At 38.9% G+C, this 24,522-nt stretch overlaps 2 protein-coding genes across 3 annotated transcripts in view; both read left to right on the top strand.

Annotated features, from left to right (window-relative positions):
- The first annotated feature begins 1,891 nt into the window (after positions 1 to 1,891).
- LOC309503696 (cyclin-dependent kinase 16) lies at positions 1,892 to 22,815 on the top strand. 2 transcript variants are annotated; one of them, XM_082176456.1, is made up of 17 exons: positions 1,892 to 2,210; positions 3,992 to 4,270; positions 5,318 to 5,461; positions 10,244 to 10,368; positions 12,704 to 12,829; positions 13,277 to 13,333; positions 13,598 to 13,712; positions 13,888 to 13,982; positions 14,069 to 14,131; positions 15,888 to 16,011; positions 16,128 to 16,248; positions 17,250 to 17,347; positions 17,649 to 17,754; positions 18,085 to 18,127; positions 18,413 to 18,503; positions 18,764 to 18,841; positions 21,102 to 22,815. In XM_082176456.1, exons 3-17 carry the CDS (start codon positions 5,332 to 5,334, stop codon positions 21,191 to 21,193), a joined length of 1,464 nt encoding a protein of 487 aa, XP_082032582.1. In that variant the 5' UTR covers positions 1,892 to 2,210; positions 3,992 to 4,270; positions 5,318 to 5,331; the 3' UTR covers positions 21,194 to 22,815. The 2 variants fall into 2 exon arrangements, with proteins under 2 accessions (XP_082032582.1, XP_082032581.1); XM_082176455.1 differs by lacking the exon at positions 3,992 to 4,270 and having other exon boundaries at positions 1,897 to 2,210; positions 5,324 to 5,461.
- A 1,118-nt stretch (positions 22,816 to 23,933) lies between these two features.
- plbd2 (phospholipase B domain containing 2) overlaps positions 23,934 to 24,522 on the top strand; it is a 55,723-nt gene continuing 55,134 nt past the window's right edge. Inside the window, exon 1 of the mRNA XM_082174460.1 lies at positions 23,934 to 24,230. Within this exon, the coding sequence (XP_082030586.1) occupies positions 24,055 to 24,230 (176 nt within the window). The 5' untranslated portion in view covers positions 23,934 to 24,054. The remainder of the gene's footprint in view (positions 24,231 to 24,522) is intronic.

The raw sequence follows: 24,522 nt of genomic DNA, 5'->3' as shown, positions 1-24,522 counted from the left end.
GGTTCCTGTGGTCTTTGCTTTTGCCTGCCCTGTGACAACAAATCAGACAAGAAACAGAATACATGCTGCAGCCGACTTCTGCTGTATGACTGCTTCTTCTCCCTGGTTATTGGACAGATTTCTTAGCAATATATCTTAAAGGACAAGTTCGGTATTTTACACTTAAAGCCCTGTTTACAGATCATATCTGATGAAATAGAACGGTTAAGATTAAAATTTGGACACATGCTGCTGTCCCGAGAATTTTAGGTTTATTTCGCTCCCCCACCCCCACAATGGTTGTCTATATGCACTGGAAGATTCCGTCCTAAAAACACATTAAACTTTCGTTTACAAAGACGTGAAACTCACCGAGTGGTCAGGGGGTGTTCACTGATATATTCCCTCAAAAATCGCTGAAAAAGATGCATTCCAACAGGTTTTATCGCAGTTTTTGTCCAACTCCATTGACTTAATAGGACGTGCTGTGAGACCGCAGCACCTTTACGGTATTACTCCACCGCTTCTTCTTCTGCTTCTTCTGTGTATTCAATGAAATTCCCGTGGTTTGCTCGCAATTGGCAAAGGTGCATTATCGCCACCAACTGGGCTGGAGTGTCTATTATTCAAGCTCTCAACGGAAGAATCACGGGTGTGACGCGTTTGGCAAAATAGGTCCACAAAAGCGAAATAAACCTAAAATTCTCGGGACAGGAGCATGTGTCCAAATTTTAATCTTAACCGTTCTATTTCATCAGATACGATCTGTAAACAGGGCTTTAAGTGTAAAATACCGAACTTGTCCTTTAATATTAATAATATTATATTATATTAATGAAGTAAACATTTACTCAGCTTCAGCAGGTTGATTCCTTATTTTTGTTCAAAGTTTTGCTCTCGTATGTAAAGATTAGAATCAGGAAAAACAGGCCATGGTGAGAGAGGTTACAATAACCACTCCAGAGATCATGAGTGGAGATGAGGGAGACTTGCAGAAGGACAAGCATCGCTGGAGAGATCTGAAACTGTCTGTCCACTTACTGTCCCAATCTATAATTTGTCAACCAATTGACAGAACTGGAGAGGATCTGCAGAGACATGGCAGAAAAAAACACAAATCCAGGTGTGCAAAGCAATGTATCCAACAAGACTTGAGGTCCTGATTAGAGTCACCATAAATCAATTCTCAGTTTTTTTTTTAATGGAATATTGCAGTGATTTATCGGTGCACATCATAATTGTGTTAATCTTGAATCAGAATAAGTTCCTCTTGCAGTATCTCTTCTCTGATGACGAGGGCGGGGCAACCTGTCACTCACATGAGATCCACCAATAGCAAACCACAACCATCCAATCAATTAGTCACGGTAAAAATCAAGCCCCGCCCACATTAGTTCTTGTTCCAGAAGCGTTTCACTCAGATATACGGCATTATAGAGAAGACCAGCTCAACTTGTTTCATGAATTAAAAAAATAAAATATGGGGTTACAGATGGATGTTCATTGGCCTACTTTACTCATGTCTGAAGTGAATGATTTTGTCAGGCTAATTTGTAAGTGAACATTGTAAAATTAAGCGCCATTAAATGTCATTTTTATAAAGGTGTTTCATTATAGCATAGGCTACCCAAATACTCACTAAACATTCAGATTTTTACCGTTCTTACAAGAAAAAAACTAATTACATAATTAATTTGCAATATTTTAAATGATCATGTGTGGGAATTATTATTGTTGCTGACTATTTTTTATATATTTATATATACACACGAATAAATACGTCCTCATTGAATATCAAGAAGAGGGGCGGAACCTTTTCTCTAGAGTGACCGTGTCAATGTGCCGCTACAGTGGAGATTAGCACAAGCATGCACGATGCATTTTAAATGTTGTGTTAAATGTTAAACATATTATAAATAACCTTGTAGGTAAATATTACTGGTGCACCAGTGCGTGTGTGTGTGTGTGAAGAGGGGTGATTCCGATATGGGATGTTCACGGTAACGCGCTTCATCACACACACAGGGCAGCGCTGGTCACGTGATCTCCAGGAGTCCCGGCCGGACCGGAGAAATGTCCGTTCACCCGAGCATCGGTGATTCAGCTCGAACTCTTCAAACATTCACCCTATCTCACTGTAGATCCTGTTTAGTGAGGTATAAATGTGACACGGTGGAGTGCAGCGAGCAGCGTCGGTGAAGAGAACACGCGTCGCGTCGCGTTTGCCGCAGGTAGGCTGCGGTGTTTCGTGCATTAGTATGTGCTTCAAATACCAGTCCAGTCATGAACTTTCAGCACAGTTTCTGACTAATGTAGAGTTGTGTTGATTCGCGGTGTGTAACTCAGCTAATGCGGGATTGAGCGCTTATTAAAGCCTGTCATGATGTTTGTTATTCATTGATTTCAGCAGATGGGATGATGACGCATGTGTTTCAGGATGGGGCAAGATGTCAACACACACACACACACACACACACACACACACACACACACACACACACACACACACACACACACACACACACACACACACACACACACACACACTAGCGTTCAGAACACAACCCTTAAATACCAGCATCTAAAGGGGTTTAACCTCTTTCTTCAGTAGTAACTCAATATGAGAAATTCTGAAGAATGTTCACGCTGCTCTTTTACATACAGTAAAACGGTAACACTTTACAATAAGGTTCATTAGTTAACTTATACTAACATTAACAATGAGCAATACATGTGTTACAGTATTTATTAATCTTCGTTAATGTTAGTTAATTAAAATACAGCTGTTCATTGTGTTTATGTTAGTTCACAGTTAGTGCATTAACTAATGTTAAAATATACGTCCTTTAATTTTAATAACGCATTAGTAAATGTTGAAATTAATATTAATTAAGATAAATGCTGTAGAAGTATTGTGCATTCTTAGTTCATGTTAACTAAGTTAGTTAACTAATGTTTACTAATGAACCTTATTGTAAAGCGTTGGCTGTTTTGGCACCCAAGACCAAGTCCTGTCTAATTAAATGAGGGAATCCTGAAAACAGCTTGGCAAACTCACATTTAAATAACATATTTCAAATCAGCAACAAAATCTGGACATTAATTGTCCCATAAATCTGGTTTCTTATGCTCAAATAGCATTAAAATTCGTATTTTTCCGTCTGGAGCAGCCAATGCGCTACTCTCTCGAGTAGGTACTTATATTGTGTACGTAATTAATTCACGACTACTAAAAAGGTTATATATATATATATATATGTAATTTTCTGCTTTCTTACTGCTTCTTGTTAACTCTTTACTCCTTGCCCTTCATTCAGATCCACGGCCAAAAGCCCAAATTATGTCTCAGGTTCTGAGTAAACTTATCATAAAACCAGTGACTGATAATCTTCCAACTTTGAAGAACACAGATTCTGCCGTTCAACACACACATTTATTCCTCTACATGAACTGAAAAGCATTTCAGTTCTTAATTATAGTATAAGGGACAGGTTCGGTTCACTTAGTTTTAATAATATATTATAATATAATATGCTTTGGTCATTGAGGCGAAGGAGACAATTGAAGAAAATATCTATTTTCAGAATTTATTTATAGCAAGGAGAAAAACACAAACTCTTATTGTAGCTTCATGCATTCTTTTCTTTATCAACACTTGAATGTGGGCAAGTTTCATTAAAAAAAGCAAACATTTTAACAAAACTCTGAGAAAACCACGTTTTTATCAAAGACAATGATGGAGTAGATCGAGTCCTGCTCGTAAAGAACTTCTATCTACTCCTGGTTTATGCCTATCGATCTGAAAGTTGCTGACTTAAATTTTTAAGTACAATCCACTAGGATGTTTAAGTCATTTAAACTTAAATTGCATTTAACTGACTTAAAAAAATAAAATAAAAATTATCTTGTGTAACATAAAAAAAAGTTGAAAATTGCTTAACTTATTTTGATGAGTTAAAGCAATGTAAAAACATATGTTGTCATAACTTATTGATCATATATTTTTTTACAGTGTATAGCGCCCCCTACTGTACAATGAAAACATGGATTACCGGGAAAACCCGTTAGTGGCAAAGAAAGAGTAATATTGTGGCAATGAGAAAAGGATTCCATTCCCTCAACAAACGATTCGAGTCGACTTCACATTAACATAAGGACTAAATGATCCACAACAGATTACATTCCCAAAACAATATCTGTACCGAACCTGTCCTGTTTGAGTGATGATACTGATCATTTTATATCCATTTTGAAGAGCTCAGATTTACTGAATGTGCACATGTGACTGAACTAGGGATGTCAACGATTAATCGACGATCGATTAATTGTCGATAATACATTTAATCGATACAACTTATCGATCATCGATTAAGCAGGTCTTCATGCGCGTGCGCGCTGCTCAACCGCGAAACATGTAAGCGAGCGCGCTGGAGTTATGTTTGGGACCATTTTACACCTTCATCATGACTATAAGTTTGCGTGTGCATTCGCAGGCTTTTGTTTTGTGCAAATGTAAGTTGTAATACTGTTTATTTTCTGTAGGCCTATCTATATCTGATTGATCTCATATTGGATGCATTTGGTTAAGAATTAACTCTGTAGTAAAGCGTCAGCTTAAGCGTGCGCAGCTCAAACGGCAGTGCACGACTAATAATGACTATTGGGACTGTAATATTACATAACATTATAAAGAGAACAATATTGTAATAAAACATTGTGAATTATTTGGGTTTAGTTGCCGTGTCGCGTTGCTCCAGGAAGACCGCGTCCACAACATGAGTAGTTCTGAATGAATGGCACGTAACTTAGTTCAAGTTCACTTGAGCATGAATTTGCGTCATTTTGTGCAGATATAATTTGTAATATTATGTTTATTTTGAATATATCTGATTAATCTCATATAGGATGCGTTTCTTTTAGATAAATAACGTGCTAGCAAAGTGCTCCAGTTTAACGGTAGCAGATTCATTCAGCGCGTGCAGTTGTCCCAGGAAGAGCGCGTCCACAACAGTCACATTCTAAGCGCATATGAGGCGGCGTTGGTGACACGTTGTATTAGTAGTTATATTTGATTATTAAATAATTAATTTAATTATCAATCACATCGAAACATTTTACAATCCTACTAGCCCTTTATTTATATTTAAAACCATTCTAATTGATTTGGTGAGGAACATAGCGTTTTGAGCAGCATTTGCAGACCCTGTCATGCTGTCATAGCCACTGCAGTAGACGCATATCGCAGTATTAAGGCTAACGATTAATCGATTAATTGATCGTTAATTTAAACGACGATCGATCATGGGAATTTGTGAAAATTGACATCCCTAGACTGAACCCACAGCATCCTTGATGGACCGCATGAAGATCATTAAAAAGCGCCTGTCCATGAGCTTGCAAAGTGTTCGGCGTTTGGACGAGAGTCTCTCTGAGCTTCCAGAAGACACCGGACTGGACGAGCCTCCCTTGTCCCGAGACATCGGTGAGAACAGAAACTCTCACACACTCCTTTAATCACTGATCAGTGTTCACACAGATGCATGAAATGACATAAACTGTTGAATTATTACACAGAGTTGTTTACTCAGAACAGCAGAAGTAGCAGAATATAAAAATAGAAATTAGAAGTAAAAAAGGAAATATCCGATATAGGACAAAACCATTATTTTCATTATGTAACATGGCACTTTTTTTCAAAACTTTGGATCTTTGGATTTTTTTTTTACAACTTATGAGAAAAATGTATCATCAAAACATTTAACATTAACAGACATTACAAAAACCAACACAATGTTTCCGTCCACGTTTGGGAATAAATTCACAAGTTCTTGTTTAGGACGGTCTGACTGCCCCAGAATGCTCTCTGTTCTCCACTGAGTTTGACACATTAGCTCAAACCCTGATCACACGCACCTGTAATGTTCTTCTGTAACTCTCGATCGCCTCGCTCACGTGTCTTAGATTGGGGTTGGAGAGGAACTCTGCAGGACTGTGATTTGAGGAACCAAACTTCTCAGAAATGCTCGTAAGAATAGTCTTAAACTTTGACTTAAGTGTCAAAAGAATCTTAGTAAAAAGTAGGACTTGTCTAATAATAGGAGACTTTTATAAAGAAGCTAAAAGCAACTTTCAGTGAAGTCTAAGACTGATTGTGAACTAAAGGCTGATTTATACTTCTGCGTCGGACCTACGCCGGAGCCTCTACGCTGTAGGCTACACATTGGTTTTCATTTATACTTCTGCGTCGTTGTCCGTGTTGATGCTAAATTACACGTGTAGAGGGAGCATGTGAAACCCGAGGGAGCGGTTCTAGCAGACCAATCACAGCGCGTGCGTCTGCATAGAATTGACACGTTGTTACATTTTTGCAGAAGTGCACGTCAGGGTACGCCGAAGGGTACGTGTGCTCCTCATTTGCAGTTAGAGCGATGATACGATTTCCATCAACGGCTCCAACAACTCCAGGGAAGCCGGAAGTCCTCATAAAAGTGCCTTGTTTTTGTCGGTGCCGATAGCCTTGTGGACAGCATTGATATAGCGTCGTTGTGCTTCAGGCGACCCGAGTTCCAGTCCCGGCTCGCGGACCTTTCTCAATCCCATCCCCGCTCTCTCTCCCGCCTCACTTCCTGTTCACTCTATACTATCCTATCAAGATAAAAGGAAAAAATAGCCAAAAAATAAATCTACAAAAACTAAAAGTGGCTTGCTTTTACAGCATGGTTTGAAGATTCAGTTGGAAAGTCAATGAACTGCCAAACAGTAGAGGCCAAAAGTGATGTCCGGCCCAGAAAAATTGACATATTCACCCTTTATTCAAATATTATTAAAAATGTGTTAAAGATTTTGTAAGCATGTTGCATAGTCAATTGTTTTATTTGTGATAATAACACAAGGAATCATGCCAAATTGTGCCAACATTATTTTTGGCAAAGACTGACAAAGAAGTTATGAAAGGGCAAAAATGAGAGAACCAACGAAATATTAATAACTAAATATGTTGTGGTCAATGTATGCTTTTTCCTCTCAGCTTCAATGCAATTTTAATTTTTCTTTTCTTTTTTGCATCGTAAAATAAAACCTGTAGCTGTTTGCCTTTTTTGCCAAATAATTTAGTCAGATAACCAAGTTTAGTGTTTTGTTTTCCCCTCATATTTAAAAATAAATAAATATATATATAAAATATTTTCCTAATGTTTTGATGGATTAATCAAACTTATAGGGTCATTAAAACAAATATCGGCTCTGGACATCACTTTTGGCCACTACTGTATGTTTGGTGTGGTCAGTGCCACAATAGTGCTATTTCAGACCCTGCTTACTGTGGACCGATGAGCCTAAATCTGCACCGGTGCACTGCTGTATTCTTACACTTGCCAAAAAACTCATTATTACTTTCATTTCTGCCGTTAGAGCATTGATTTGTTGAGTGGTATATGTTCTCAAATATCTTAGAAGGTCAGTTACAAAAAGAATACCTTGATGATGACGCTTGTATCGTTTTACCAACACCCTGCTATCAAATAACTCCTACTTCGTTGGTAAGTGTGTGTCTCCTCTCTGCTGCCATCTTGTTACTCCTACTAACTAGGTTAGGATACCTCTCCAGCACTCTTAAATTATTTAGGATCTGAGACCTAGTCTTAACAGTTAGAACCCTAGAATTTTGACACACTTAAGACTGTAAAATATTAGTCTGAGCGGCTTTATACATATGGCCCCTGTGCTGTTGTATGGGACTATTTTGGAAACAACCTTGTGAGGTGTATGATTTGCGATTAACAACTTACTACAATAACACCGTTTTTTAATCTGATGGGCATCGATTTGCTGGATCTGAAACTTCTGGTGCACATAGTGAAGGTATGTATGAAATCTTTCGCTCTGAATTTTCTGGGCCTCTAAGCCAGAAACTCAACTATACTATAACAAAGTTCAAGTAAATAAATAAATTACATAAAATAATAAAATAAACATAAAAAACAAAACGAAAGTAAAGCGGCAGCCCCTCATGGACGACTGTCACATAAACTAAAACAAAACCACAACATAAAGTGCCAGGCCTGGTCCTCTCTCATCCTTCACTGCTGTCACTCCTCCTTTATCCTTCAGGAGTTCCTCCGTGGGACTCGAGGCCGGTGTGGTGCATTAACACTCGCTCTGTTCCCACGGCTCTCGGCCCCGCCCTTCTTCAAATTTATTGTACTGTAACTTCCATCTCCTGGCCAACTACAGTAGCATCATATTAAAAACAAATGTTCTGTTTTCTCTTTCTTTTTGTATTGTTTGGATTCACACAACCAATTATATTTTAACAATTAATATTAAGCTGTTAGTTTAAACAGGGTCCCCGCGGATCCTTAAAGTCTTAAAAGTTCTTAAATTAGAATTTTTTAATTTAAGGGCATAAAAAGTTTTTAAAATATTTTTTTTTTTTTACAAAATGTCTTATTTTTACTTATGAAAGGTCTTAAATTTTAGATGACACTTTGACTTAGACTTATCTAAATGCTTTCGAAATTAAAACTATCTAATTAGCGTAGCCCTACGTATCATTTTTTTAATTCTATCTTTGTGGATTTGCTTGTTCACGTGACAATTCGCGTCACTTACGGCAGTATATTAGCCTACGTCTGTCTCCTGCACGCGAGAGGAGAGAAGAAAACGAGTAAATGTCAGTTCAATTGTAAGTTAATTCTTTATGTGCTTAGGAGTGTGCGATATTGTCTATGAACTATGATGATATTGTAATCATTGTTTTAACTATGTACGAGGCACTGCGAGTGCGAGCTGACATCACGTTTGTCTCATGCTTGCTTTCACTGCGTGATGTGTCAGTGCAGTTATAGATGTGCCCAAATGAGTTTTTGTCTTATATTTATATCATATTATGTTGTTATATTAGAATATCACATGAGCAAGAGTGCCGTTTTCCTGTGCACAATTGCAAATGTGCTATTTATTTTATACAACAGTTAAATTAACAATAAAGTTAACATTGTGAGTTACTTTTTGGACACAATATTGTCAATTTTCACTTTATATCGCCGACGAGAATTTTCCAACAGGTCCAACATGGTCCAACAGATGTTTTTTTTTTGTTTTTTTTTTTTACTGAAATTCGCGTTTTGAACGAATCATTTTAACGATTCAATGAACAAATCGGTTGAATAAATGACTCCAACAACTCGCTTTTTAAGACAGTGACTTGCCGCCACCTACTGGTGGTTTTAGTTTCATATTTAAAGTATCCTTTAATTAAAACGTTAAAATTATAAATCATTTAATATTTAAATATTGAATAGCTTTATTTATGCAATTGTAAATGAAGTGTTAATATAGTAGGCTATAATGCTTCTGTGTCACCTCTGCACTGCAAGGATGGATTTTAATTTAATGATTTATTTTGACATTGGTACTGTGTTATTCTAATATAATTTAATTTGAATGTTAGAATTTGACATAAAAGGTGATGCATACCTCTAAATACGTTTAGAAACAATGTCCATATATAGGTGAAAATGCCCCTGGAAATCAATTTAAGGTGGCAAATATTGCCCCTTAATAAAAATGTTAATTTCGGTCACTACTGTTAACTGACCACTGCATAGAATATATAAAATATGAATATCTTTGTGGGTCTGCTGTCAACAACAGGCCTAAACCAGCCAGGGTACCAGTACAAAAACACAATCAGTAAAATATCATCTAATTATTCTAGACATATTTTTGTCAATATTGCACACCCCTAATGTACGGTATTAATTTTGATTTCTTCAGGTCTTAAAAAGCCTTAAATATGACTTTAAAAATTGTGCAGATACCCTGTTAAATGCAGAGTACAGTATTCATTTATACAGAGGATATGCAATAACAAATTAGCTTTAGACAAAATATATAAAGAGTCGCTGTGGACTTATATATTATCAACCGAATAAATTACCTTGTTTCTCTTCCACTGATATAGCCAGATGTTTTCTTGTAGTTGTTCCTTTGTGTGCACAGCTCTTTTCTTCTTGCTATGTAAATGTGTTTAAATATAGGGAAGTCCAGTTGTTTGTTTCAGCAAATCAGTGTCAGCGTGATTTTTACTCCAGATCAATTACCTGAACTTTTGGTCACCTGACATGGTTATTCAACATTAGAATAGGTGAAATGTCATGGTCATCACTGGGTTTTTATTCTTTTCACTTGTTTGATGTGCAATGTAATAAAGTAAAAGACATCAGGGGTTATAAAGTGTGTGTGTGTGTGTGTGTGTTTACAGGTGTAGTCCATGGGAAAATGTGGTCAGATGGAGAAAGTGATCAAGCTTCAGGAACCTCCTCTGATGAAGTTCAGAGTCCTGTAAGAGTGCGAATGCGCAACCTTCAGCAGCGACTCTCTAATGAGGTAATGCATGTACAATCATAAGTGAGTAACAAACATTCCAACAGGTAGACACACACACATAAATTGAGCCGAAATTATATATTAAATTAAGCAAATGCTGTCTCTCAAGTGGATGGGTAGCCACATTTTTCATCACGCTCCTCACCTTGTGGGCTTGTGACTGGGGTGCTGCAGTCTTGGAGTCTCAGTCTCTATGTAGTGCAGATTTCCAGCTCTTGAACTGAAATTATTAAGGTATTGAATAGGTCCGTCTTCGGTAAGGAGGCATCTTGGCAACATGGCTACTCTTCGGTAAGGTAGAAGAGTTCCGGACCCTGTGTTGTACCCAGCAACACTGGTGGCACGCATTTTGGATGAGTTGGTTAAGGAGCTTAAAGATGAAATCTATGTCCGTGACCCCCCAGAATTCTTAGATGACCTCATTTATCTTGCCATTCATCTGGACAGCCGCATCGAACTAAACCACAGAGCCCTGCGGTTTTACATCAGGTCATGGGCCAAACGCTCTGCAATCTTCTCCGATTCCCGAGCACTTGAAGTAGCAGATAAGCTGGAGCCTATGCAGATGGGCAGACTTTGTCTCACAGCGGAGGAGAAGCAATGTCGACTGACTTTTGGTCTCTGCCTTTACTGTTGTGTACCAAGGTCATGTTAATGTGTTATGTCCTTTAAAAGCCACGGCTCGCCAGTAAACAGGGGTGTCCGGGTGAGCGGTATGTCTATCTCCCCATCTCCCGGTGCCCGTAAAGTCCCTCCTGCAACTGTTGTCGGCAACAGCTCTGTATTCAAGTGCTCAGAGCTCTTCGACTTGGAGCGGAATTTCATCACTGAAGACTGGGCTCTGCAGAAGGGCCTTCCCATTTAAGATCACTATTCTTCTCTCACAGCTCACTCCTTGAGTGGTCTTTACCTGATGACCATAACACAAATTACTGGCCCAGTGAGTGTCATTACTTAGGATACCACAAAGAGGAGTTTCTTTTTATTTAACCAGTGGTTCCCATTGTACTGGGTCATCCCTGATTATTGTTACATTATCTACATATTGATCTGTCCCTCCTCTTCTCTGGCTTGTGCGGGGTTCCTCTTCGTAAAGAAGGATGGTTCTTTGAGCATTGATTATCAGGGGCTGAAATACGTAATGGCCAAGAACTGGTACCTCCTGCCTCTTATGTGTTCAGCATTTGAGATCTTGCAGGGGCAAAGGTGGAAAAGAGGACCCTCTTTGTGTTATGGCAAGGGCCGTAACAGTACCTGTCACACAAAAATGCCCTTCCCGGGCTTCGCTGTGTGATGCTGTGGGAGTGCTTGTGGAATTCAAAGGGCATGGAGGGAAGCCCCGGCCAAACTCCAGCTGGTTTGGAAGAGTTAGGCCTGGCCTCAGGGAATTATTTTAATAATTTGGAAGATGATGTTTCCCTTTTTCTCCTCTCCCCACTGGTCCCGCCCAGCTCAGTGTTTCCTGTTCCCCCGCTGTTTCCACCAAGTGCAGAGATCCCTGTGTCTCCAGAGTTCCTGCCCAGCCACCCTCTTCTACCTCGTCTTCCAAATTCAGCCAGTTCCTCAGCCCTGCCTCCGCAGGTTCCCTTCAGCCCTGTGACTTCTCTTTTAACTCTACTCTGTGTGTATCTACCTCAGCTCTTCTGGTCTCCAGCTCCACCCAGTCAAGAGGATCCCCTGGGTTCGCCTTCAGTCACTGATCCTGTCAATCCACCTCGGCCTGTCAACCTGTCGGCTCTACCTTGGCTCTTCCCTCCCTCAGCTCCACCATGAACCATCATCCTTGCGGCTTCACCGGGCTGCCTCATCCCTCCGGATTCGCCTTGGTCAGACGTCATCCTGCCTGCACCACTATCTGCTGCGCTCCATCTCTCCACCCCTTCGGCTCCTTCTGGCTCCGCCTCGATCCTCAGTCCCACCAGCTCCACCTCAGTCCTCTGAGGGGCGTTCTGTAACGTGAATATTCTGTGATATTCTGTTATGGCCACGTTCTCTCTGTTTGCTCTGATCCTGTTGTGCCTGCCTGAGAACTTATGAAACAGGTACACCTTATGTTCGAACATGGTGTTTGTTATGGCCAATCCATGCCAAGCAGAGAAGTCCAACAATACCATTTGTGTTTGGATCAGGCAAGCCGTCCCTCCCAGTCACTCTCCTCCATATCTCTCTGTCGTCCCCAACATGGGCATTAAAGTTGTCCAGCAAGTATTATGTGGTCACCAGGTGACATTTATAAGTGCCCTTCCATCGGCACTCTATCAAGATATATTCATCTGCCCCACACAACTGCTCTTTGACACATTATATGTTTTCTCCCCTTCCCTTTCCCCTTCAGGAAATCAATAAACGTCTTTCACTGCCAGCGGATATTCGTTTGCCAGAGGGTTACCTAAAGAAATTTGCCACAAACAGCCCCCCATTTGACAAACCTCTAAGTCGAAGGTTTCGCAGAACGTCACTTGTAAGTCTTTCTTTGTCATGATTTATTAGTATGACATCATCAAATGTTTAGAATGCGTTTCTATTCTACATCTGTATCTATTCTGTCAGACAGGGCTTAGATTAAGCCAGGATTAGGCCTAAATTCAATTAGGACATTTAAGGAGCTCTTATAAACGTGTCTTAGAAAAAACATTACTGGTGTGAATCTTGAGAAAAAACAATGGCAGTGATATATTTGATATATATATATATATATATTAAGATATGCTTTCAGTTGAAACAGCTCAAACATGCATTTTAGTCTGGAAATATCTTAAGCCCCGTCTGTGAAACTGGGAGTAAATGTCAGATCTCTTTGTGCTTGCCAAGGTTCATTACACCTTTATTTAATGTTTACATTAGGTCATAGACAAAAATATAATCTTTGACACGACCAGCTAATCACTCAGATCTGTTTTCCTTTCAGTCAGAAATCGGCTTTGGCAAATTAGAGTCATATGTCAAACTGGACAAACTGGGAGAGGTGAGATTCTGACCAGCTTCAACCTTCTCCACGGTTGATGATACAGTTTCTGTTGAACTAAACTAAATAAATTTTACTGAGTGTTTGACCTTGCATTAGAATTAATATGTCATCAATAGAGTTGAGTGGCCAATTGTCGGTTGATATTGTAATATAACTAATTTTACAATTTGCCATTTTTATATAAATGCAAAGGCCATTGCACATCAGTAATGCCACTCAACAGCTGATTGTGTGTGTGTGTGTGTGTGTGTGTGTGTGTAGGGCACATATGCCACAGTGTTTAAGGGTCGTAGTAAATTAACGGATAACCTAGTGGCTCTGAAAGAAATCCGGCTGGAGTATGAAGAAGGCGCACCCTGCACCGCCATACGAGAAGGTACAATATCCTCTACCATTCAGAAGTTTGGGAACATTAACTAATTCATTCTGAGCCCTGTGCACGTTTATAGCTATTGTTATTATACAACACAGTTTTCTTAGTAACACTGGAGTAACAGTGCCAGACTGTATAAGTGTAGAGAATGATTTGATGATATTTCTCTCTCTGTCAGTGTCTCTCCTGAAGAACTTGAAACATGCCAACATCGTCACGCTCCACGACATCATTCACACAGAGAAGTGCCTTACACTAGTCTTTGAGTACTTGGTGTGTGAGATATTATTCATCATCGTATCTCTCATTTTATCCATCTACTGTATATCTGAAACATTTGTTCTCTGTGTGTTTTTCAGGAGAAGGACCTCAAACAGTATTTGGAGGACTGTGGGAGCATAATGAGCATTTATAATGTAAAGGTTAGACATATCCTCAAACTGCCTGTCATTTTAGTTTAAATTGAGTATAACAAAAAAATAATACTATGCATCAGGGAAAATGACTGAAAAAAATGTCATGTCATAGCACAACACAACTTCATGTGGCCTGAATAGATTAAGACAGAGATTTATTGTGAATATCAGCTAAAATATCAATCTGTTCATCGCACAGATCTATTATACCTGTAAGGCTTCAGAAGAATAAGGAGTATAGTGTATTCTGTGGATGTTTTAAGCAGGAACTTACAGCATATAGAATTGCAAAGAAATAATTAAGATAATATTTTACTTTTGATTTGTAGGTAGTTCTGGAAATAAATACTTTTGCAGATTAACTGTAGTAGAAATTTAAAAAGAGTACTTCTACGGTTTGGTGGAGCAGTTTTTCATCTGGGAATCGGTGCCTAAACTGAAGGAAGTTTGTGTCCACCACTGCTGACAGAAGAAAGGAAAAGGGCATGTTTGCTACACTAACGGCCCTGATATACTTCATGCGAGATTGAAGAACAAACTGGTGTGACGTCGTTTATAACTAAATCAGGCCAAAACGAAGTTCGTTTCTGGAGTTGCTTAACAAAGCAAACTTTCTGGAAAAGATGTCCCTGGCTGGTGAACAAACACATTTAATCTGGACTAAAACATGCCCTAGATATTGATTGAATATGTTCTGATTCTTTATTGTTCAGTCAGACTTTACAGTAAGGCTCCATTAGTTAACATAAGTTAATTCATTATTTAACATAAACTGACAATAAAAAATACTTCTGAAGCATTTATTAATCTTAGTTCATTTAATTTCAACATTTAATATCACTTTATTAAAATCAAATGTTGGAACTGTATTATTTAATGGATCTGAGCAAACATGAACTAACAGATTAACTTTAACAAAGATTAATAACTTCTGTTACAAATGTAGCTGCTCGTTGTTAATGCATTAACTAACGTTAACTAATGATACCTTAATGTAGTGTTACCTATTGTTCTTCTTTATAATTCTTTTGCAATTTAATCTGTTTGAAACATTTGTTCACTTCATACATTTCTGTGCATTGCTTTATTGTATTTAAATGTTCTTTTAGTTACAAGAAAAAGTTACTAAACCTGTTATACTATGACAACACTTTTTTTGCAACTTATTTCAATATCGTGATAATACCGTATACCGTGATAAAAGCTTCAGCAATTATCACAACATGAACATTTGATACCGTCACATGCCTAGTAGAAACTGAAGCTGTGATTCTAATTGAAAAGCGACGCTGACACTGTTTTTTTCATGTTTAATACTGTAAAACTGCTTTAAAGTGATTGATTGTATAAAGTGCTGTATAAATAGAGTCCCAAATTGCAGAGCTGGTGCAAAAGTATCCACATTTCTATGATCAGATGCTTTCTAAACAGCTGTTTTCTCACGTCTGGCGTTTTGTGGTGTGTTCATTTGTTATTGAGAGGAAAGAGCGCAGCACATATTTACATATTCATCTAGACATCACCCTCAGCATGGTGTACAACAGTATATTGCTGGTCACATATATTGAACTTCTTTTTACCCCTAAATAGAAGAAAGAACTTCACCATGAGTATATGAGAGCTTTAACTCAAGTGCTGACTGGCACATTAGCATTTAAGTAGCCAAATTGATTGCTATGAAAACATTTTGGAAACATGGTTTACAACAGTAAAGGCACAACTATTGGAATGACTTAATTGTGTTCATGTTTCCGCCCTGTAGATTTTCCTGTTTCAGCTATTGCGAGGTCTAGCTTATTGCCATCGGCAGAAAGTTTTGCACAGAGACCTAAAACCTCAGAACCTTCTCATCAGCGATAGGGGAGAGCTCAAACTGGCTGATTTTGGTAGGATCTATCACTCACATACCCAAATAGACAACTGGCATTAATTGTATAGTGTGAAATGACCCAGAATCATCACGTTTACAGATTTACATCACGTTTGTTTGTGTCTGCTGTAGGTCTTGCACGTGAAAAGTCAGTGCCCTCGAAGACTTTCTCTAATGAAGTCGTCACTCTCTGGTACAGACCTCCAGATGTGCTGCTGGGATCAACAGAGTACTTCACCTCCATCGACATCTGGTGAGGCTACACACACACACACACACACACACACACACACACACTCGCTGATGTGAGCATGTAAGATATGCTGCTGATGCTGCATGAATAGACATATAGTTGTAATCGAAAGTATTCAGATCTGGTTCAGCCGTTGATATCTTCCTTTTTCTGTCTCGTCCAGGTAGAGTAACCACTGATCCTTTAACTTTATACTTGTGAACTATGCTTCCAACTGTGTCTCGAGGAACATTTAGCGCCTTCACTATCTTTCTGTATCCTGTGCCTTGTTTGTGAAGGGCAGTGATATCTTCTCTATACTTTTTGGACCATTCTTTTGACTTACAGTATTTCTAACACAGTCAAACGTGACCCTCGACAGACTTAGCCAGTTCAGATATTTTCATGTGTTCTAGCTCAAGCACACCTGGTGCAACTAATGAAGCCCTTGGTTAGTGAGACAACACCTGTTTTCCAGATTGGTGCTGTTGTGAGGGATTATTAAAAGTTGCATTTTAAGTTGAATTTGCGGAAACCACTTGAAACATTTGTTGTTTTGAGCTATTTCAATTGCTTTTGTTTGATTCATTCATTCCAAACAGCTGAAAGCCTGTACATTTTGCCAATAAACCTTGCAATGGGGGTTGAATAATTTCGATTACAACTGTACAACAGGTGTGTTTCATTGGAGTTGGAGCTGAACTCTGCGGGACGGTTACTTGGTTGTCAACACCCTGACCTAAAAGAAAACCCTAAACTGTGTGCATGAGTGTTTCATGGGTGTCGTTTTAAATTCAGCCAACTAGAGAAGAGCTTTGATCAGTGGTGTCAGTATCTGGATGTTACTCTGAAGACTATTCCAACTCTTTTCCATCATTCCTTTCTACAACGGGTTTTGCTGACTTATGTTAACCAGCACACTCTATTTGGCCTGGGTTGCATATCAAGATTTTTCCTTTCATGCATTTCTCAAAAATTGTCTTTGTCATTTTATTCTTTCTGTCTGTCTGCTTTTAACATAGGGGTGTAGGTTGTATATTCTATGAAATGATCACCGGACGCCCCCTCTTCCCTGGGTCGACAGTGGAGGATGAACTTCATCTTATATTTCGTATCTTGGGTAAGAGCTGTGGTGTTATGCATGGTAAAGGTGCTCTCAGTTTTTGATTATATAGCCCTCATTTCTCAAGACAACTACAGGCTGGCGTTATTTCTTGCCATTTTGAAAACTGCCAACACTAGACAAGATGCGTAAATGCCTTATTTTCATTTTTTGTTTCCAAACATTTGACAGGCTCGTTTTACACATCTGAGCAACTTTACCATTTTTATTTCGATGTCTACCATTTACTGGTGATTCTAGTGATAGCAAGTTAGTGTAGTTGGAGTCTGTTTTGATTATAAACTCATGTCATCTTCAGGTTCTCCTACTGAGTACTCTTGGCCAGGAGTCAATACCAATGAAAACTTCCTTTCATTCAACTTCCCCCATTATGACGGGGAACCTCTGATCACTCATGCACCCAGGTGTGTGAAAAGCCTTTCTGTGTGGCTGCTTTGGGGATATTATATGTTTTGGGATCTATATATGAGGTGTATTGTTAGATTACATTTTTGTCGGGAAAGGTTTCTAGTACCCACACCTGAACAGGGTCTCTAATTGGTTATGTTTGACACACAGAAAACAGTTAAATAAGAGAGACAAACGAGTCCAAATTCAATAGCAAAGGAAAAAGCCGAGGACAAGAACAGGAACAAGGACACCAGATTAGGCCACAAAATACTACCACTAAAATGTCTTAACATTGGGACTGGAAGCTATAGCTATAATATGATTTGTGTAATTTTGTTCTACAGGATCACCAATGACGGTCATGATCTGCTATGCCAGTTTTTACAGGTAAAGTACGAATTCCTCAGAGATCAAAAGGTTTTTCGATGTCGATGTCTACTTAAATAATTCATATTTTGCTTGACCTGATTAGTATGTTCATTATTATGAAAGAGACTTTTGGACTTTCATTGATACACCTGTCCTTATTTAATTCTTAAAGGTACACTATGTAACTTTTGGCCCTCTAGCGGTTAAACAAAACTGCATGGATTTTGTAGAAGAACATTGTTTTGGTGGTGCTTTGGCTCTGCAAAAGAAACATATTCACTCTAGATGAATGTGTTTTTGTAGTTTGAAGCAAGGCGTCGTATTTCTGCAGAAGTGGCTCTCCGGCACATTTATTTCAGAGAATTGGGAGATAAAGTGCAGGACCTGGATGACAGTAAGTATTTCCTACTAGTAATATTAAAGTGGTATAAGCTTATTTTAAAGTTCATATTTAGTAGTTTCACAAATATATGTTTATAAGATGTGATGCTATCTCATTCATCAAAACATTTGGGAACATCATAAGTCAAGATGGCAGTTTCTGCTTGTAAGAAACAATCTTGAACACAACTATTTCTTACACATTGTATGTCATACATTCACTGTTGAAAGGTTATAATTATTATAAACAGTTTTTAAATTCTGTGTCCACAGCTACCTCCATCTTCTCCGTGAAGGAGATTCGACTGCAGAGGGACCCAGGAAAACACTTTCCAGCTCAAAGAGAGTTATGTGAGTTCAAGTATCTACCTAAATCTTGAGTTCCTTGTACATGGTGAAAAAACATACAAAATACTAGATCAAATAGTGTGTAAATCACTCAATTTTGTAAAGTAACACACCAGCAGCGATTTACTGTTTACCAAGGATTTGTTGACTAATGTTTCACAAGGAAGGTGATTATAAATAATAGGCAGACAACCGCAACAAATGGAAGTACACACTTCACCGGTTACCTGGAAGACACGTTCCTGCAGAGTGTAGCTCCGACCTGGAAGATTCTGAGCAGTGACTACAGGAGGCACAGTTCATTTGGGAAGTTTTAGACTTTACAATATCATACCAGGTTTTCTGTCTTCACAAATAAACAGAAGTCATCCTGTGCAGTTCAGTGAAATAATGAGTGTCTACAAATAAGCATTGTAGTCTAGCGGGAGAAATGGGCTCCCATGTACCCTCGTGGCATTGTTTGTAACCTGTTTTTTTGGGAATCTAATGGTGTCTAGTTAAGGATTTCTGATGTTTGCCGAGGTCAACTAATGTCCCATGGGGTCCGTTTGGCGGCCATCTTGAAGTGATGTCAATGTGAGTGGTGATTTTCATGTCTTCTGAACCACATAACATACAAAGACAAATGAACCCACTTTTCATATAATTCTGACACCAGGAATCAAATGGAAAGGTCACTGACATGGTACAACCACTCTTTTTTGGTGAAAAACAGGTAAATAACACATTTTAGGCTCATAACGATGTAACTTTTGCTATTTTGTTTCACAATAGTTGCCTGCATTAGTCCTGTTTGTCATAGACCCACGAATGAGGCGTAAAATATCTGTGTGTGTTATATCTTTTATAAGCGATCGGGCGTACGATGTTCGGCCGGCCAGCGAATGTTCAATCCCAGGGACTAAAACTGGGATTGTGCATACGTGTTTATCCTACTATGTAACTTGCATAGGAATTTTGTATTGAACAGAACTCTGGATCACAGTGTCATAGAGACAAGGGGGTGGTCTCCCAGGATCACTATGAATTTATCCAGTGATACCTTAGCAACCATTTAAAGCATCCTAGCAACAAGTTCCATAGACTTCCACTGAGATAGATCAAAGGGATATCTTTGGATAGTAGTGTCATAGAAACATAAGGGTGGGCTTGTTTAACCCGGGGGAGTAAACAGCCAATCACGAATCACCTTCAACACTTCCTAGCCACACTCTAGCAACCATTATCGAGCACCCTAGCAACCCAAACCCAAAGAGAGATATCTTCAAATCCGAATGTCATAGAGGGATTGCAGTTGGTTTATATCATTCATTCTGACAAGCAGTCTTTGGAGTAACATCATTGGCAGCTGCCAAGCCACTCCCTATCAACCAAACAGGACCCTAGCAACCATTTAGCAAAACCTATATTTCTGCATCAGAACATCGTAGAGACATGATGGTTGGCTCCTTTGACTCATTCTAGCAAACAGGACTTTTGAGGATATTTTAAGGACTCACCAACCTGAAACTGACTCATCCTGGCGCCACAGACCTCATCAAGAAACGGGCCAACGCTGTGGCTAGCTCCCTCATTCCTGTTGCCCTGAGGGCTGTAGACAAGACCATGGAAGAGACCTTTATGAAGTTTGCCAAGTCCTCAGTTATGCAACGAGGGACAAATTATAGATTAGTACATTATAGTGGCAGCTTGGTTTCTGTTGACTGTTAAATTGGAATTGGTCCCATTTGCAGGAGGTCTGCTTGGCATCTTCACCAACTTCCCAGCCTTTCAGCGCTGGTGCCGAAACACATCTGCACTAGCCCAGGACGTTGAGATGTTGCTGGAGAGAGATGTGTGGTCTTATCGACGACCCTGGACTGCCTCCTCGCTCGTCTTGATCTGTTTCAGCTCCAGCTCACGATGTTTCCCAGCCTTGGGGAACTCAGGGTCGTCGGTAAGACCACGCATCTCCAGCAAGGAGATGGACTTCAGAGCCCCAAGTACTGGGCTTCACTTGATTTGTTTGAAGGCAGTGGTCTGAGACATCCTTGCTCCTTGGCATATTTGCTGTCAATCAGACCTTGAGGATCTTGATCAGCTGCTTCAGGTGTGTTTAATGAGAGTTGGAGCTAGACTCTGCAGGAAGGTTGGAGACTCCTGAGACTAAAGTATGTTCATAGAAATTACAGTATAACATGACAAAAGCACAATCTATTGTTAAAGTTTGCACATCTGCTGTCTTTCTTTTTTGTTTGTTTTAATAAGTCATTATGTATTTCAGCGGTGGTCCATCGAATGGGCTCTGCCCCACCTGAACATTTTCTCTCTGAAGGAGTGAACCGTCTTCTACATCCAGCCCCGCTCTCTTCATAGACCTGATCATACTGTGTTTTCTTTCCTTTGCATTTGCTGTGTAACATTTTGATTGTCTTCCTTTGTTTACAAAGTTCTCTCTTTTATCATATTTTATTTATTTATTTTTGCACATATTTTGTCTCTGTGTGTAAATATCTGGATCAAAGACAAAAAAATAATTATTATAGGCATCAAGTCCCAAAGATGTGTAATGCCCCCAAAAAGTGTTTGTTAGTCTCTTTTCTTCTGCCATGGGAATCTATGGCATCCCAAATAACCACAGGGTAACAGGTTATGAAATGGCATAGCCATGGCATGGTCTCTAATCGTCAACAAATTAAGGATTTGCCCCTCAACGTCTCCAGTTACACTACATTTTCTGCTGATATCCGTTTTGCCGTCTTTCCCATCTTCCAATTGGGCCAAGTCAAATTCAGTGCACTTTCACTGTTAGCCATATTGCAACGTTCTTGGATAACTTGGGTTTTATCTGAAGTTTAGCCAAATTGTAGCTGTTTTTTCTTCTCCGAAAAACATGTCGAATCTTGACCATTTTTCATCCAATCTCGAGTCCCACATCATGGCTACAGACTATGTTTGAGATCAAGCACTTTCAATTACTACTGTATATGAAGTGTATTACAAAAATAAACTTGCCTTGCCGGTGCAAAACTAACCAAATGGATTTTTATAATGCAACAGTTCAGCAATGGCTTGGCAGTATTGGATGGTGAAGAAGCCAAATAGGTAAGAAAGCTGCATCTTTTCAATACTATTGAGTGCTGAATTTTGGGTCCTTCTTAATCGGCAGGCTGCGTTCCATCAAGTGCCGTCGAAATTTGAAGGATCCTTGGGAGGCGGCCAATGTTTTGCGTCCTTCATTCAGTGTATTTTGAAGGACGCATTATGTGTACTCTAAAAGAAGTGGCAGAAAATGAAGCACCCCAGATTTAGGTCTTCACACCATGAGATTGCTGACTTCCTATAGGGAGATGACCAACAATACCAGTATTTCCAGAAGCTTCCATAAGCCCTGTGGATCTAAACTTTTTAAATTAAGGAAATAGTTGTATGACATCATTACCAATTTTTGTTGTTGTTGTTTTTAACTTTATGTCTATCTTCAACTCAGGGGAAGTCTCATCAAAGTGTTTTGTTTGAACTCATATTGGGGTGTATGTGATGATGTCACAGGCACATGTGCATGCAATCAGCATACAAACGAGAAACTCAAATAAAAGATTCACCATATGGGCATATTAGAAGCATGGAGTTCATTTATACATGTAAATATGCACAATCATGAGTGCGCATATGCATACTGTGGTATAAAAATTTTTTTTTCTTTCAAACATAAGGTGTTAACTTAGGGCTGTGGAAACCAGTGTGGTAGTGGTGGTTAAAGCTCTGGTAACCCAAAGCTGTCTGGTATAGTGTCAGCAAGGAGTGATCCATGAGCCGTAATCACTGTTTACATGCACGAATGAATCTAACTGCAGCTTACAACAGTAATGTTTTATATTTGAATATATTTATATAGGTCTTTGCACTTCCGGTTAGATGCTTCTGTATTTCATTGGCTCTACTGTACTCTGCACAATGACAATAAAGTTGAATCTAATTTCATGTAATTGCACAAACCTGTTGTGCCTTCATCCCAGGAGGAATCCAGCAGGAGTAAAGTTGGCTCTTCTGTGTCTGAGATAAATCAGGGTTCAAACCATTTCACACACACTGTTTTAGCAAATCTCAAATCATCAGCCAAAGTTAGTTAGCTAAATTAACTAGTAATACAATACTTTACAATAAGGTTCAAGGTTTGCTAAAATGTAAGTATTTAGCATTATTTACTAACAATGAATAATACAACACTGTTGTATTGTGACCTGGGTCACTCCCTGGCTCCTGCCCAACTTTTTAGTAAGTTTGGGAAATACAGAATTATCCTGATCCCAGGAAAACTGAATTTCAGGGAATTATTTTTTAATAAACCTTGATAAAAAACAACATTTGTATCATGTAATATATACACACATTTGTATTTTGCTCTCAAGTAGTTTTATATAACTTCACAATTTAATAGAAAAGAGTAACACAAACTTTGATCTGGTGGTAAAGGGTAATTATTATTCAAATGATTTGTAATGCATAAATATTTATGTACTATATATAATTATCCAGTGAGATTTGCTGATTATAAATGTTTCCTTGCATCAGATTTTATTTACAGTCTATAAATAAGAATTGTAGGCTCATATATTGAAGTCTGTTTTCATTTTATTATTAACTTACTATTAGGGTCTAATGAGGAAATGATTATGCAGTTTAGTGTAGAACATATTCTAGCCCACTAGGGGTGAGTAAGTGCATGCAAATAATGCAAATCATGCACTTGGCACATCTCGGATCTTTGATTTGGCTGCACTGTCATCAAGGTCATTTCAGCGGTCATGAGCACACCGAAGTCTGTGGATATGTTAAACAGGAGGACAATGATGACTCTTTTAGACGTATCTCTCCGTAAAGTTTTTCTTTCTTTTTTTTTTTTTTGAGTAGTGTTATATCGTTCCTGCAATTTGAAAAAGAAATAAAGAAATATGACAGCTTCCTACTTTCCCTGAATAATATGATCACTAACTTTTCTGTATTAATCTAATCTTTAGATTAAAATGAATTTTAGCCCTGAGTCTCCTGCTAAGCAATAAAAAGCAAATGAAAAGTGAAACCTAAATTGACTGACAGCGCGGAATTGTTTGGGACAACACGAATCACGTGACCGCGCGCTCCCGTCCAGTTGGTGGCTGTAATACAGTTAAGATAGTTTACCAAACACCGTTAAACCTCAGAAGAAAAAGGAGAAGAGTGTTTCTGGAGGTTCAATGGCGTGTCATCGCTTGTTTTTGTGTGTAATCTGTGTTTTAAACGTGACAGTGTCATGGGCTCAAATCTACTCTGCGCTGTATGATGAGAAAACATCTAATCTGTTCCTGAAAGAGGGATTTCAACCGGACTCTGTCGCAGTCGCTAACTTCACCAACGACATCAACAACACTGGGTGAGAATCCTCACAAACACATCAACAACACTGGGTGAGAATCCTCACAAACACATCAACAACACTGGGTGAGAATACCTCACAAACACATCAACACTGGGTGAGAATCCTCACAAACACATCAACAACACTGGGTGAGAATACCTCACAAACACATCAACACTGGGTGAGAATACCTCACAAACACATCAACAACACTGGGTGAAAATACCTCACAAACACATCAACAACACTGGGTGAGAATCCTCACAAACACATCAATAACACTGGGTGAGAATCCTCACAAACACAT

This window comes from Leuciscus leuciscus, assembly GCF_965113295.1.
Source record: "Leuciscus leuciscus genome assembly, chromosome: 7".
Lineage (NCBI taxonomy): Eukaryota > Metazoa > Chordata > Actinopteri > Cypriniformes > Leuciscidae > Leuciscus > Leuciscus leuciscus.
The sequence above is the reverse complement of the archived record's forward strand: the minus strand, read 5'-3'. Positions and strand labels throughout refer to the sequence as shown.